Genomic DNA, 17,739 nt, shown 5'->3' on the forward strand with positions numbered 1-17,739 from the left:
GGTCGGTAAGCGTGATCTTATTCGTCTCACGTGAAAAGGTAGATGCCTGTGTGCGTGCATGTGTTCGTGTGGGTTTGGTGTCTGTAGGCTATTCATCACTTTTCGGGAAACGAGTCGTAAATCAGCTCCGCTCGGATGGCGGACAACAGCAGCTTGAAGCGTACTCCCATAAAATACAATTGGAGCGAAAGTTCACGTGAATTTAAAGCCACTGTGTATAGAGTTGAGGCCTGAGTCAATTTGCATAGGTTTAAGCCGCAGGCCAAAATTGGATCAACCGAATTCATAGCACATCTCGAGCCACGAATATAATGGCGCACTTTAGCAAAGCTGCCGCACCCCGACGGACGAGAGCCACGTGGAACGCGCGATAAAAATAATTATCTCTCCATTTTCGTCCTCTTCGTCGGTCTGTATACCGAAGTGCCTCGCTAAGCACCCGGCACAAGTAGGTGCCTATAAGCAGGCTGGTGACGTGCTTTTTGAGAGCACTTAACCTGAAAGCTCTCTTCCTGTGTTCCTTCTCGGTGGTGCTTACGGACCACAGCTGCCGTTTTCGCTTTGGGCACTCACAGGATCATCCATTTCCGGTGACCTGCTTTTTTCGACGCAGAATGATGACTACTAGATGTGATATATGGGAATGAGAAGAAAACTGAAACGTAGTGTTGAAAATAATTTCAAATTTTGTTCACGATTTTCAACTAACATCGCATATGGGACGATATCACCACTAAGCTTTCCGGAGTTACACTTGTAATCGGTTTGCTCTGAATGAAAGAAACAAATCGGTCCAAGGATAAACTTTGATAATTAAACCACCCTTCCCCGTGCTACTTCTGTTTCTGTTTCGTATGGCATTCCGAGAATACGACGTCGAACGCGCAACCAGAAGTGCGGTTTTGTGGCGTGAAACGTTGCGTGTTGACAAGCTCGCACCGGCCTCCGTCAACTCGTATGTTACAGACGTTCACAAAAACAACTGCGACCTCGACGCGATAAAGTGAAACTTTGTCGTTTGCTGCCGGAAACTCGTTGGAAATAATTTGTGAAATAAGGAAGGCAGGCAAAAACTAAACACGCCTAGATTTACTGTGCTGAAAGCTGGCAAAACATTTCTGAGCTGCCAGAAGAGTGGTAGTTTCTGTCGCCGTTCCAGATAATCATTCTGGGGGGTGTTCTTTTACCGATCATGTGATTTTGGCTTTTTGAATTAGGAGTTAGTGTTAGATATACTTTGAAACCGTAATTAATTTCGAACAAGAATGAACTCCTACCAGCAATCCCTGAACATTTTACAACTCCGAATTAGGGCCCTTTGTCCTTTGCAATATCTGAAATCTCATGTTTTAAGTCCCTAATCTGAATGAAATAGCCTAACTTTGAGTTTGAAGACTCAACTTTGCTGTTGTACAACCCATATGCCTTAAACCCTAAACTTCAAGAAACAAATGATAATCCAAAATCTCAAATTCCACGTTCAAAGTGCAATACCAAGATTCCTTAGCCCTAATTCTGAAATCACTAATCACAACTAATAAATCGTAAATTCTAAGATTCCATTTCCTACGGCTTATAGATAATTATCCAAGCTCAAACCTGATGTATGTACTTAAAATGTTGGCTTATATACCGTGACCCAAATTCGAAGCCAAGCCCTCAGTTCGAATTCCTAAGACCCAACAGCTAAATCTTGATTACCTGAAACTCGATTTCCACCAAGATCTTGAATCTCAGATTACTATTCTCATGTCTTAAATCTCGATATGTTTTAAATTTCGATTCCATGCTTTAAATTTTGATTTCAAGATCATAAAGGGCAATTCCCAAGACTTAAATTCTTATGAGTTTTTATTTTTAGATTTTGAATATCAACTTTTACGTTTTAAGACTTAATTTCAAAGTTCCAAATCTTGGTTTCTGAGACTTGAATTTTGATTTCTAAGTTCTATGTCCCAAATTCTGTGACCTATGTTCCGATTTCTATGCCGAAAGTCCCAATTTCTAGACCCTGAGAGTTGAATCCTCAACTACGATTTCCAAGTCATAAGTCATAGATCTAAAATCTTAAACTACTGTTTTCAAGTCTTAAATCTCGATTCTCTAAATAATAAATGTCGATTTCCATGCTTTAGATCTTGATTGCAATCAAATATCCACGATTTCCAAGGCACAGATCCACTCAATTTCAAAGACTCAAGCTATGCTTTATGAGGCCCAAATCCCGTTTTCTATATTCCAAGTCCCGATTTCTAAGCCCTAAGTTAAGGTCTTAAATCACGATTCCTCAGTCCTCAGTTCTTTGATTCCTTAGGTGTAATTCGTAGATAAGGAATATTAGATTCCTCTTAAATCCCTATTGTCTAAGCCCTAACTCCAATTTCCATATTTTAGATTCTGATAAATTTGATAAATCTCGATTCCCGAGACAAAAAGTGCCATTTTCAAGTTCTAAATCTTATGTTTTGAGTTCTGAGACTCAATTTCAACGTTCTGACATCTGTGGCCTGAATCATAATTGTCAAGCCTTAATTCCGATGTCCATGCCAAAAATCTCGATTCCCAAGTCCCAAGACTTCATTCTCTAGACGTAAATCCTGATTCCTTTTCCTTAAATCTTAGCTTCCTATTCTCAGATTCTAAATCCAGATTCAGATACTCTAAATCTGAACTTCGATATACATGCTTGAATTTCTAATTCTCAAATCATTTCCAAGACTTGAATCCTCATTTTCTGGTCGTCAATCCTAATTGTTAAGTTCCAAGACTCTATTTTAAAGTTTCAGATCCCGATTCATAAAGCGTAAATCTTGATTTCTAAATCGTAGGTCCCGACTTCTGAGCCTTAAATTCCAACTATTAAACCCTACGGTTTTCAAATCCTAAGGTTAGATTCCTAGGCCATAATGCAGAAACTCCACGCAACCTGACAGATTTTTTTTGGTCCGATTGCACTCAAAATCGCTATAGTTGTTTTTGTTATTGAAAAATTTTAGTTACGTATTTTTTCGCGTTTAGAATGATAATTTATGTTACAAGTGTTGTCAAAAAAAAACTTTCAGTTTTTAAAATTATTTTGAATCGGCTTGCATCAAATTTATGGTAATTAATGTACTTTTCAAGGAATAACATGAAATTGTGCTTCAAATAACAATAACCATACAAAAATTATAATATTACCCGTTGTTTGCCATTTTGAAGTGTTCCAGACCCATTCTTGAACTCTCAATACTAAGCCCCGATTCCTTTAATCCTAAGCCTCTATTTATCTGATTGAAATTTTGATTCTCAAATCAATCATAACAATTTTCTGTTTTCAGGTCCTACAACCTAATTCACAAGTCACGAGACTCAAGTTCAAAATCTCAAGTCTCGATTCTCAAATTCTAACCTCAATTCCTAAGTCGTCTTAATTCTTGTCCTTGACTTGTTTTGCTTTTTCCAAGTCCTAAATTTCTATTCGTTTACTTTTAAACTTTAATTTCCATGGTTTAAATTCTGATCCGCGATTTCCATGGATTGAAACCACCGTTTAAGATCGTCAGTTGTAGTCTCCAAGTCTGAAAAAAAAATTTTAAGCCCCCAGTCCCGGTTTTGAAGTTTCAAGTCTCTAGGCCTCAACTTCCAAGTTTTAAAGTTTCCAATTTCAAGCCATAAATCCTGATTTTCAATTTTCAAGTTTAGATTACCAAGTCCCAATTTATGATTCTTAAGTTGTGAACTAAAAATTGTAGGCTTCTCTTTGCAAGCTCTAAATCTTGATTTCTCAAGGCTCAAGCCCAAATCTTGTTTATAGTTCTAGTCTCAAATCATAAATTTCGATTCCAATATTTAAATCCTCATTTTCAGGTCACAAATCCTGCTTCCTAGGTCCCAAAACTCCATATTGATTCCAACTCCTAGTTCCTAAGCTTTGATTTCTAGGCCCGAAGTCCTGAATCTCTCGTCTCAAGTTTCGACTCCCAAATTCTTTGTCTTGTTTCCTCAATAGTTAGTCTTGGATCTTGAAAATTCCAATTTCAAGTTTAAATCCCGGTCCTTACTTAGGTTTTTAGGTTTTGTGTACTCAGGTTTTTTTGTTCTGAATTCTAAGTTCAATTCATAAATCGCGAATTTTGAGACTCAATTCAGGTAAAAATTTTCAAGTTCTACGATCTAACTTGTCATATTTAGAAATTTTGACATCTTTGACATTTTTCTTTTGAAATTATTGACATTTTTGACATATTTTGCATGTTTAGCATTTTTGATATTTTTTGGAATTTCTAACATTTTTGGTATATTTAACATTTTTGACATAATTGATACTATTAACATTATTAACATTTTTGACATAAGCTCGACTCTTTCCTTACATGGATTTATGTACGCTTGCCTAAAACGACACGGTTTAATTTAAATGATTAGAGTAGTGAGAGGCAATAGTACGCACGGGGTACAAGTACGCAAAAAAAAACTGGCAGCTCTGTATGAATTTGCAGCATTACAACATCAGCTGTTCACACATGTAAACACAAAAGATTTCGTTTGAATATTGCGCAGTTATGAGGTGAGTTGTGTTTTTAGCTGTTTTGATCTAATTTTCTTGTTTTCGGAAAGTTAAACTGTAATTTCCTATTTGGAAACCACAGAAACTCGCCAACCACAGAGCCTAAAAAACTCTTGTGTAATTGTGGTTAGAACAGTGCATTTGTTTTGTGGAAAACTTTTTGATGATTGTCAAAAAAATTAAACCAGTTGTAAAACTCTCTGTGAGGCAAAAGTACGCTGAAACCGCGGGGCAAAAGAACGCATTAAGTTTTTGCAGTCGTAAGGCAAAATTGTGTTTAACAATTTTAAAAAACAATGTTTTTTACAGAAATTACCGAAGAAAATCTAATAGGAAACAATGTTCACAAGAGATGGTCGAAACTGCTCGACAAAGGCTTTGGAAAGGAGTTTTGAAGCGCCAAATTGCGGTGGAGCTCGATATTTTCGAATGTACTTTAAGGAAGAGACACAAATCGGTAAGTGATACTGACTATAATTTCATGCGGTTTGATGAGATTAGTTTACACAGGGATTTGGAAGTCAGCGCCTTGGTCGTTTTGAATCAGTATTCACAAACGTACAGTCTGTGGAACTGGCCAACCTTTGCAGAGCATTGGATAAAGCGTTCTTTGGTTTGAGATTTAACGATTTGCGACGTCTGGCATTTCAGTTTGCGGAAGCCAACAATGTCCAGCATCGATTCAACCAGGTGACAAAATTGGCAGTAAGAGATTGAGCATGGGATAACAAGGAACAGGTCAAGATATTTTTTTTATCTATCTAAAGTAAAGAGTTTGCATGATTTTCCTCCAATTTCCCTCATGCTTATTTCTGATACTAGCTATATGAATGGAGAGTTATTTCGGGAATGGTTAAAGCATTTTCAAAAAAAGTAAAATCGAATATAAGTGACCCTGTGCTATTAATATTGGACAACCACAGCTCGCATTTAAATTTGGAAGCAGCTTTGTACTGTCGCGACAATGGGATCACGCTGCTCTCAATTCCCCCACATAGCAGTCACAAGATCCATAGATGTTTTTTCAAATTGTTGAAAACCTACTTTTCCGAGGCCTGCAGTAATTGGATAACGAGCAACTCGGGTAGAACCATCACCCAGTACCAAATTGCAGAATTATTTGGTGTCGCTTATTGCGAATGTGCTACTGTGGATAAAGCCGTTACAGCGTTTAAAACTTGTGGCATTGAGCCTTTTAATCCAGATGTGTTTAATGATGATGACTTTCAGCCGAGCTAATTAACAGACATGCCTCAAAAATCGCATAAAATTGGCACACATTCCGAAATTTCTCAGATAACCTCTACGTGTAATGCTATCGTACAACACACAGTAAAACAAGAAATCTATGATACACCAACAGTCTGTGCAATAATCAATGCAATACCTTCGATCTCACATGCAATGCTATTTAAAAAGACAAATGGAGACGATGGCCTGCAAGTGCAACCACTGGATTTGAGTAAGTCATCCAGGGTGACTCTAGCTGAAATACGACCACTTACTAAAAGAAATGACCCTCAACGGTCTACTAACACGAGATCTTTTCCCCGAGCTAAAAAGAACCGGATATAACACGGTTTATTTAACACTTTTTCTCGAAATAACACAATTTCCTGCACGTTTTTTCTACATCATCGCATCCCTTGTGCAAAAATGAATCCAGCATAATCTATCGTTTGACAGTTTCGACATTTTCCAATTTGCAACATTTCTGACATTTTTGGTTTTTCGGACATATTTGATATTTTTGACATCTTTTTCTTTTGACAACCGAAAATCACAGACTACCTCAAGGAACGCAAACGTCTCTCTGGTAATGTTTCGAAGGCTTCCCCGGCTAAAAAAGCACGTTCCACGCAGTCGCCATCAACAGCAGCAATACCTCGGACTGCCGTGAATCAACTGAGCAAATCGGCGTCGGAGTAACAATATGCCAATTGAATTTTAATTTCTACCTTAATTTACTACACCAGAAACAGGACTAGTTCGAAGAAGACTAGAAAATAGGTGTAGTCGGAGCAATTCTTTTTAATAACGAAATTTTTGCTAGTATGCAAGTAAGTTTAGAGAACACGCAGCAAAACCCAAGCAGCTGCAGAACAAGTATTCAAATTGACCAATACCAGGCACGATCGACCGAATAAATGCGAACCTCAGGTAGCTCCTTTCGGTCGATGGTGACCCTCGTATATCCGTTTTTTTTTCTCAGTGTAAATATATTTCTAATATATGCTTGTAAATATACCGCCAGAGGCGGCAAAAGTTAGAAGAAAAAATCTCCTTGAAAGACGTTTATTTTCAACCCCCTCCAACAAGGCAAACAAAAACTGATTTCAAAGCTAAAACCACCACACTCGATCAGTGTGTTGGTCCTAGCTTCGATCAATTCGACAAGTTTTGCCAAACTTCTTAATTCACCCGTTTGCGGATTGAATCATAGGTAAATGCTTTTCTTGGTGCGCCATGGGGAAGATAGGAGAGTATCCTCCGCAGGCGAAATGATCTCAAAAATGAAGCCTTCCTGTTTGCAATAGTACTAAGCTCTAGCGTCTGTGGGACATTACTGCAATAATCGGCCGGTTTTTGGGTGCAATACTTTTGCCCCGGCTGGAAAGATTGAAGTAAACCACGAACGCGAACGGACGTGTTTTTTCTCCTGCGTCACAGTTTTCTCGCTGGATATATTTTCTTTATTATTTTTGGTAAAGGTGTTTAAGTGTTACAATGCAGGTCGGTTCATGAAGATGATGCTAGGACTAAAGTGGTGTCTCTTGAAACTGAGGAAGAAAACATCTTGAAACTGAGGAAGAAAACACCAAAAAATTCTGCAGATCTTCTAGAAAGATCTCGAAGCCGCCATAAAGAGAGATTTTCGCAACAGAAGCCAAGAATACTGAATGTCCAACGAATTTTTTCTGCAACTTCATCCAGGCTGAATGATACTCGACAGATGGGCATCAATGAATAGGATGTGGATCGATTTTAAATGGTGAGAGCGTTCTTTTTTAGCTTAGCATTTCGCTATGATTGTGTTTAATATTGGTGCAGTACGACAGTTGAATTTCTGCATCCTCTTGTCAATAAATATAACATGCTATTAAATACGGGTCAATTTTTTTGATACAAATGTATCAAACGAATTGAAAGTCTGAAAATAATAATAAAATCTGCAAGATTCTAATATTATTTTGAGGCGGGGCTTACCGATTGGAAAATTACTCCGGAATGTACTGCAAGCAGAGCTGCGATTAATCCAAGCAACATGCTGACTATGACGAGAGAGAAAATATCATCGCACTCGTTTCTTTCTCTCATAAATAGCCAGCAACCATCACAGTAAGCGTGAGGTTCCGACAAGTGATTCAATATCTTGTCTCTTTTGTTGCCATTTTCGGCTTCTCATTGTCAATCGTCGTGAATATACAGAGTTCACTCGGAAATATCAGTGCAATGCAAATCAAGGTGATTTTTGGAATATCAAAAATCGTTTCAGTAGCGTGATTATGTCAGTGCTAGCTTGAAGTTTGTTGCTATCAGGATTTTTTTAAATTGATCTGCTTTGCGGTCTGTGACGATCCCAACTCAAGATATGGCAACCAATGAACTAGGTTTATAATTTCACACCAGTGGTTATAGGTGTCGCTTGATGGGCTGGCACAACAACTCCGAGTATTCGGAACACAACCGGAACAGGTCCGCATTTTTACATTTTTCAATACGAGGCATGGTAGGATTTTAAGCACTTCTAAGCACTGCTTTGATCATCGTTACCATGTTACTGAAACATATTCTGGTCATATATCCGAAACCAGTCGATTAACTCCGGCCATCCTATTCGTTAAAAGAAAATATGAATAAAAACTAGGAGAAAAGCGAAACCGTTCCGAACCAAAATTGAACAGTTTCAAAGTTGAACCGTGCCAACATTTAACAGGATCTGTATATAAATATACATACCCATACATATCTAAAAGTTTTCTGTTTTGCCACCCGCGATCCATTTTTTGCCGCGAGCAAAACTGTCTTTAGTTTAACCTACAACAAGCACAATATTCAAGAATCAAATTAATAAACTCGTGCTGTCAAAAACAAATAAAAATGCAATATTATTTTTCAGATATGAGATCATTTGAAAAATATTAAAAGAATTCTTTTTATTACAATTGGTGTTATGAAGAAGCATATTCTCTACTGAGAATAAAAATGAATGATCATACAGATTCAAAATGTTCCAAACTAAAATACGCTCAGTTACAAAACGAAGTAATAGTTGTTCATTGACAATGCTTTTAGTCGGCGTGCAGCCAAACCGAGCCAAGCGTCGAAAAACATTTACCGCCGCAATTGCTGTGTACAAGCTGTTACAGAGAATTTTTGTTATAATATCGTTATCGAATCCTCAAACGATTTCGTTACTTCATAATAGATAGATTATTACTTCTCATATCCACTGGGTGTCAATAACTCAATCTGAGAAAACGGCGCTTAGTTCGGTCTGATCGCATGCCGACCATATATCAATATCATATATATCAATTGAAGAAAAATCATTGATTTTATGTTTGCTATCCTCATAACATCATGCTGTCAAAATGAACTTGATATTTCTGCTGGTTCAATCTCAGTACAGCCATACCCGAATGATCGAGAAAGATAGCAAGAAAAAAATGAGAGTGAGAGTTGACGCTAAGAGAATCATTGTAACATCGCAAGCTCTTTTGTAATGAACCATGCATCGTAGTTGGCTGATTCTGGTGTTGCATCATTTTGGCGTAATGTCAGTAGTATGATATTGACTTTCCGCAGCTCTGACTGCAAGTACTCAGTCATTCTGTAAAGGGTCTTTGGAAGGTCGGTAGAGCTAACACCTTCTAGATCCCGAAACAAAGATAGCTGCAGAAATGAAAGATAATTGCAACTGTCTATTTTTCACTACATCACTGCCAGACAGTGGGATCTAGAAAGGTTCCACACACACACACATATTTGATATTTTTGACATCTTTGACAATTTTGTTATATTGGACATTCATGACATTTTTGCATGTATGGTGGTTTTGAACCTTCCTGTGTGGATTCCTCTTTTCCTATTCCTGTGATAGAAAGAACGTTCCGTCATCGTAAGGAACTGTGACCGTTCACCGTTGTCAATCGACTGTGCTCTATTTATTGAATATAATGAACGAGACCCGTCGAGGACGTACCTGTATTTTGCCGACGCGAATCGCTGCAATATAATACCGTAGCAAACATGCTCATAATTTGGAGACATTTACAGTATTGCCTAAAATAATTATGCCACACCTTGCCCCTTAGAGAGGAATAATGTAGCAGTATGAATTATTGCACAATACATTACACAGCAGTTCTAAACGTTTCTCCATAGACCTCTTGAAATGAAAACATGTTAACAACGGTTTTTCTTTGATATTTTTTACAAAAAAAAATCTCTAAAGGTTTTTTCATACTACTAATAATTTTTTTACGATAGGCGTCATCAAATTATGTAAAGACTTTTTTTCAAAATTTTCAACTCCCCCTTCTCCCCCTTAGTAAGGCTTAGTAAGATTTTGCGTTACTCCCCTCCCTCCACGATCCTTACGTAAGATTTTCTTTTTAGGGAAAACAATATTTTCGAAGTTGAAACAGAGGGATAGAGGATAAAAACAGAAACAGAGGAATAGAGGATAAAATAAAAACAAAACACGTTAAAGTTAATGATATTGAAACGAAAATAACATCCTCTGATAGGTCGCTTGCTGCCTTTCCCTAAAAAGGTCGACAGAATAGTATAACTAGTTAGCCACGAATTGCGGTAGTAGTAGCAGCGGGTTACGCCAGTAAACAAATCACATTACATATCTAAGCAGCAGCGAGGTAGCCCTAAACGTCTCGATATGCCAGTAAAGGACTTCGGAATTCTTCCCGCGATAAAGTTTTGCTTTATCTTAGCAACAACACATTCTGTGCTGAATCCAAGAAAATACAATCTGTCGCGGCCGTATAATTTACTGAATACGAAAACAGCTTTTACATATTTTGAACAGCGAAATGTCTTTCTCAAGGCAAAATGGAATGTAATATGGATTAGGATAGAGATTTGATTTGATATTGGTATCGAAAGTTGGAATATGCATTGGAATCAGTATGCTAATTGGGGGGAGTCATAGATGATGTGATTGGGATTGAAATTTTATTCGAGATTTGGAATTAGATTTGGAGTCACGTTAGCGGATTTATAATTAGGATTCCCTTTGGATTTAGTGTTAAGAACGAAATAGCGATTGTGATTGGGATTGCGAATTTAATTTAAATTGGATTAGGGCCGGAATTGGGATAGGGAACATATTCTAAGCAGCTTTAGGAACCGCCTGTGTATTGAGACGAAATACTCGAAATGTGTTGGGTAAAATTCAAACAGAAGTATATCAGTCTGTTCTCTATCTTTTTCTCTGCCAGAACTTGTTTTCAGATTGTGAAACTAGGTTAGCAAACTTTAACAATAATCAATTAAAGTTACCAATCGAGGGACACTATTTCAATCACCCTGAACCTATTTTAAGCAGTTTCCATCTGTTTTGCAGGTGTTTTTTTTTCAGCGCCCGAAGTGGCTCCTGAATGACTGCTATATAGGTGGTGTTTCTATTATTGTTTGTGCACAGATTTCTTTGTGATTAACGGTATTTTTAGACAATCAAAGTTTTCGTTTCCATTATATAAATTTTCGATATTGATCAAAATTCAGGAGTCTGAGGCCTGTTTTCTTTGACTGATAAAAATAAGCGCCTCTGCTTAAGCCCATCCTTACCTTAATTTGATTTGGGATTGTGTTTCAAATTAGGATTGAGAGTGAAATTAACATCAACATTTGATTGTGGTTGGAATCGAAATTGGGAATGAAATTTGAAATTTGGTTTAATGTTGGGTTTGTAATTAAAATGAAATCATGTAATTAAATTAGGGTAGACAACCAATTTAAGGCAGATGAACGGTACTTTATGTATTCATGAGACAGCCAAAAAATCAGAGTTTGATTAAATTTCAAGAATTTTAGGTCCGTTTTCTTTGACTGATTGAAATAGGTGCAGGATTGTTAATAGAATTAGGAATAGAATTGGGATTGGTAGTACCATTGAAATTCTGATTGGGATTGGAAAGAGAAGTGAATTTGGATTAGGATTAGAATCGAAATGGGAATTGCAACTGATATTAAAATTGGGATTTGGGATTGAATTGTAGTTGAGATTGGAACTGTGTTCAAACTCAGATTGTAATAAGAATAGGAATTGAATTGTGGATGACATCGAAGCTGGGATTGATATTGGGTTTAGAATGAGAATTAGTGGGATTCCGATTGGGATTGCAACTGGAATAGCAACCGAGAGCTTAATAAGGAAGATTTTTGAATAGGTTTCTAAAATGACTTACGACTAGCTCATGGAATTTTTTTTATGTTTATTCTTAAGATTGATTTTCCATCAGAGTGGTCCATTTATATTTTTTTGGGATGTGTGGATAAGATTTTCATTTGGAAAAAATCCTGTAATGGCTTGACACTTGGACCCAATCTTCTTAACAAACTATTACAGAATGGCATGTAATGGGTTTGGTATTGGAATTATAATTGTGATTAAAATGGAAAAAGATTCAGCAATGAAATTGAAATTGGGCTACGATTAGAGTCGGAACTTAAATTGAGACTGAAATTGGAATCAAGAATAAAATTTGGAGCGGAATTGAGTTTAAAATTGATACTGAAATATGAATTGGATTTGAGATTGTAAAAATTAAATGCAATTCATAAAAAGAATTAGAATTTGGTTCCGAATAAGAGTCAGAATCGTGATAATTATTTGGTTTACATTGCAAACTCGATAAGTTAATTCTATCAGTCTTTTGAAAATCAAACATGAAACTAAATGTTTTCCCTTAATAGTAGGTCATAATAATCTCTATCTCGTGAATTTATTTTCATTACCCCAACACAGTGTCACACATAACCACAATAATCATATTGCTAACACATATGAATCAATCAATTCAATTCAATTACTAGAGCATACGTTTGAAATTAAAAATAATAAAATACATTTGCTCAAATTTAAAACGGTCAACTGGTAGCTGCATCGCGCTTTAGCAAACCAACCAAACAATCCCCAATATCCCAGAGCCAAAAAAGAGACCAAACAGCAAGCTAAACAGAGCAACTAAAGAGCAGTCATGCCGATGAAATTTAACCGGCAATCATATGGCACAACAACCGTCCAATAACGCTCATCCATCAATGTATCCCATGATTATCGCGTGTGCCGTGTCACGTCCCGTAAGCCACTGCCAGCCAAACATCGAAATTGCCGGTTCTGTTGGTTGCTGTGGACCGTCTACGTAGGTCCCTCCTATCGCCTAATGCACGAGTGCCGCTCATCGAAACAAAACGATTTTAACCGGCAAAACAAATCGATGAGGATGAGGACTGTGAACTGTGGAGCGGCAGACGGATAAGGACTGGTGGTCATGCAAACCGGCAATTACTCGTCCGTTCGATTGGAAACAAAGTATAGAGCCGGTGTTACCGGCCTACCGCAGAACTCAGTAAGGCCTGGTAGGTGGCAGCAGGTACTCACCGTCAATTTTGAGCGTTCCGCCTTGAACGATGGAAAAGCGTGATCCAAGAGCGGTGATGTCGGTGCCGTTCTTCTTCCAGTAGAGTTTCGGACTGGATGGACCAGACCCACGGCAGGGTAGTAGGGCAATGCTTCCCCTCGGCAGAGTCTGGTTGGCTGGGACTGCCTGCAGCAGTGGAGGTGGACTACTGTCGAAGGAACTGGTGACCTGTTGGGAAGCGCGTGGGGTTAAAAGTTACAATAAACATCATGTAAATTGCTGTAAGTAGACTGCAGACGTAACTCACCTGAAGATACGCTCGACTGGTGGTGGAACCGGCCACACTGAGTGCCGAGCAGACGAAATAACCGTCATCTTCCTTCTGGGCCCCCCGAACCTGAAGCGATCCTTGGCTTGATATGTGTATATTTCCGTATGTGTTGTTCGTAAACATCAGAGTCTGGGAGCCTTCTTTGGACCAGAATACCGACGGCGGAGGATTTCCGGAAGCGGTACACTTGAACGTTGCGACACCGTTCAGGTTCGTTCGTTGATCCTGCGGTCGGATGATGAAAGTTGGAGGTGCTGTGAGAAAAAAAGGAGAAAATGTTCGTTTATAGTCCGTTGTACAGCAAACGGTCGTTTTCCAATTACATCAAACCCATTTGTCAAAGCAACATCCAATTTCCCACACCGTTCAACAACGCTCGGCTTGTCGTTCACATGATATCTCGACCATCGCACACGGTTCAAATAACTGTTCGATCGTTTATATCAGTGGATTTTTTTTCTGTCTTTGAAAAAGAAAAGAGCGAACCATAAAAACTACAGTTTTCATGCTTTTACACGGTCTCTCAACTACACTATCCATAAATTATACATCCCAGCGGAAAACAAAGCTCAAGTTCAGTTTGGCTATCGCGTGGACTTCCCTCGTTTACACTCGAGCGTCACACTGCAGTTGTTCCAAACTGGACACCGGAGCAAAGCGGAAGGTGTTCTGAGCTGCCGGTAGTTGTGTTTAGTTTGGGTTTTATGCACTTTTTTTGCTCTCGCATGACGACAAGCAGGAAGGAAGCGCAAAAGGCCACACTATAAAAACAGGAGCAACGACGGCGATGCCGTCTGGTATATCGTTAACTTTCCCCAAACGACTGTGTTCCGGTCAGTGAAACTGGACAATAATGATAGAACAGAGAGAGAGAGAGATGCAGAGGAAAAAAAGAAAGGGTTTTACGTTTCGTAGAACCCTGGCGGAATGGATGGAATGGTCCATAGATCATGAAAATGCAATGCACGGGAAATTATTGCTTTGATACAACTTCGGTGCAGCATAAATTGAAGTACGTCGTAGAAACTGTTTTATTTCATTTCATTTTTGCTTTTTAGCGATTTAGACAGGAAAAATACACCAGATAGATCAAATGGTGTTGGTCATCCTTCAACAATGAATTGACTTTATTTGACATATTTAAAATCATGAATCAATGTAAGGGATCAATCGCTTGATCGAGGTTAAACTCAACGATATTTACTAAGATAAACATTTGAAAATAACTTTTTGATTAGATAGTTCACATTTAGAGGATCTTGGTAATGAAATTGAGCATATTGCTCGTAAATTGTGTTGTCATGAAACGGTTCTAAGTGTAAACTTTCCTGAACATCCGATACGACTTGAATATAATTATAGTTATTTACTTGTGATATTAGCACCGTAGGTGTTGAGGAGTCTACACATATTGTTCCTGTTTTCAAGCTTTATTGTCAATAAAGAAAAACCAATTTTGAAAATATTCGTAATCATAGAACGAGCATCAAATAATCTGTGAAAAATAATTAATAATAGTTTGCTTTTAAATAAATTCTACGAAATAATTTAAATTTTAGCATAGTAAAATTTTTTATGTTCACGAGAATTATTTTCGCTTACAGCTTTATTTTAGAGCAAAATTGTATTAATCACGAATGTTGAATATATATTGACAAATATATTTTCAAAATAATTTGACGATTGTGCTGTGTATATTTTACATGCTTTTTTGTCTAAACACTTTTATCTTTAAGAAAGGGTACCGTTCAAAAGAACAGGATACTGCATATATTTACAAAATGTTATTACAAAATAGGCATGCGATAAAAAAGAGCGTATTCTAAACACTACGCCTATCGGAATGCTGGATGAAGAATGAGCATCTAAAAATTTTTGTCCGATTTCGAATGCTATAACTCGGTTGGTTTTTAACGAATTCCCTTCGTTTTGGCAGTAATTGATTAGGAAATTAGCTATACGTCTATTAAAATGCAGAAAATCACAATTTTGTGATGTTAACTATTGTACTATTGGAAAATGTGAAACCTTGTTTTGAGTGCAGATTTCGATCCATTAGGGCTGAAAACTAGGTCATTCCAATATGGTGACTCTCGGTTTCCGGAAACCAGCCTAAAAATGCCGAATACTATCCAATGTTAGTGTTTTCGCTATCGAGACCTGTCCAAAGTTAGGAAATCAAATCCAAACGCCATTTTGAAATCCAAGATGGCGAAGCAGGAAACCGCCAACAATGTCCAAATTATACCCAGTATGGGAATTTAAGAAATACCCAGCCTCTAACGGAGCCTGTGGAGCACCAGGGCACCCTTCACAGTAATTAGCCCTTCCTGCATCACGCGGGTCACTGATGCAGCGGACTTTTCTTTACCCAGCGACTCGTGGGAATTTTATGGAACACATCAATTCACAAAATTCGGCCATCGGCAGCCTTTATTTGCCGGTACCCATGGACTTATCGGAGCGTAGTCCAATAAAAACAAACGCACCGGGCAGAACGGAGGGGATGGAGGAGCGAATCGCTGGACGGAGAACCCTCTGCTTCATCCTTAATCCTACGTTCTCCACAAGGGAATGAAGAAAGTCAAATGTACTTACTTCCCGGTCCAGAGACAAGGCTTGATGACGAAGGGAAACCCGAATCATTGGCACCCCTTGTCAAGCGGCTTTCAAATGCGCAAAGGCGGCGACAGAGCAAAAATCTTCGCTCCGGTCTCTCGTACGAAGAAGCCAGGAAGCTGGCCCTCCTTCCGACAGAGCAGCTTGCTCAAACAAACCAAGTCGCCGTCAATCGTCAGGATGACTTGGTGCCCCCAAACACCAGTACTAAGTGTCCACAGCCTAAAAAACTGCGGAACGGCACTGGTTTGAGGTCCTCGGGTCCGAAGCCGCTCCCGACGGCCACTTTTAGGGACATGGCGGGAGCTATAAGCCTTGCGGTTACTTCTGCTACCCACCCCAGCTCCCTACTCACAACGGACCAGCTTCAGACTGTCCGGACCTCCATCCTCGATCACATTGCTGACCAGGAAAATCCAACCACCAAGCCCAAGTTTAACGGTTGCCATCTAAAAAATGGCTTCCTGCAACTTGCCTGTGCCAGAGCGGGGGCCTAGTGTGGTTGGTAACGTCTCCGCCAACCACGCTCGACGCCTGGGTTCGAATCCCACCGCCGACATAGGTGTCGATGGTTGTTGTGAGGTGGCGTGATCCACTCACAACCAACCCAACTGGTCTAGATTCAATCCTAGCCGACACCGGGAGATTTTCTGAGGCGAAAAATCTCTGGGATCACGCCTTCCATCGCATGAGGAAGTAAAGCCGTTGGCGCCGGTCCGTTAATAAACGGGTCGTGAGTTAGGGTCCTGGGTGTGGAGTCGCCTCCCTGGGCGTCGGTGATTGGCCACAACAGTGGCGGAACTAGACCGACGGAAAATAAGCGAGAATAAAAAAAAAAAAAAACTTGCCTGTGCCGACACCGACACAGTGCAGAGGTTGCAAAAGGAGATACCTTCCCTCGTACCGTGGGAGGGAGCACAGCTTCGTGTATACCACATGAAGGATCTACCGAAGAATCGGCCAAACTCGTTGAGAGTAGAAATAATGAACTGCACTACGGTTTCGGCAAAGCACGCATCCGAAAGGTAAGCAGAAGGCCGAACGTTACAGGATGGAAAGACTCCGTCGCAATGTCTGGGAAGGTACGTGCGGGTAACTCCACCGGGAGTACCCTACCACCACCCAGGCAAAGCGATCCTGCGAATGGGCTAAAGGTTCGCGTGGGAAACTCCTCCGGGAGTGCCCCACAACCACCCAAACGCAACCCTGCGGCTGGGAAGGTACGCGCAGGATGCTCCCTCGGGAGTGCCCTGTCACCACCCAAACAACACAATCCCGCGGCTGCTCGGACGGTTCCGCCGAAGACTCGCAAGAAGCATCAACCACCGAACAGTCGCACCCCTCGGAGTCAAAAACCGCCACAGAGTGCGCGACGACCTTCTGTTGCCAATCGACTGCTGCAACCGAAGCCGAATAGTGAGGAAGAGCAACTTCCATCAACCAGCCAAATCGCTATTGGCAGCCGTCAGCCAATACCCGGATTATCTTCCGATCCGGACAAAGACGGCAACTGCACTGCAAAGTGAGCAGCCTTTGCTGCGTGCAAGCGAATCTCCATCACGCAAAAGGCGTCTCGGGTGTTCATTGCAGGAGATTCGCCAAAGAGCAGCTAGCGGCTGCATTCATCCAGGAG

General features: G+C 39.6%; 1 protein-coding gene across 2 annotated transcripts in view; it reads right to left on the reverse strand.

Moving 5' to 3' along the window:
- The window catches only part of LOC129724326 (roundabout homolog 2-like), a 521,020-nt gene that overhangs the window by 55,582 nt on the left and 447,699 nt on the right, over window positions 1–17,739 (reverse strand). For both annotated transcript variants that reach the window (XM_055679088.1, XM_055679087.1), the window contains exons 6-7: window positions 13,464–13,741; window positions 13,177–13,384 (exon numbers count right to left, since the gene is read on the reverse strand). In XM_055679088.1, the coding sequence (XP_055535063.1) occupies window positions 13,177–13,384; window positions 13,464–13,741 (486 nt within the window). The remainder of the gene's footprint in view (window positions 1–13,176; window positions 13,385–13,463; window positions 13,742–17,739) is intronic.

This window comes from Wyeomyia smithii, chromosome 2 (assembly GCF_029784165.1).
Source record: "Wyeomyia smithii strain HCP4-BCI-WySm-NY-G18 chromosome 2, ASM2978416v1, whole genome shotgun sequence".
In the NCBI taxonomy this organism is placed as follows: Eukaryota; Metazoa; Arthropoda; class Insecta; order Diptera; family Culicidae; genus Wyeomyia; species Wyeomyia smithii.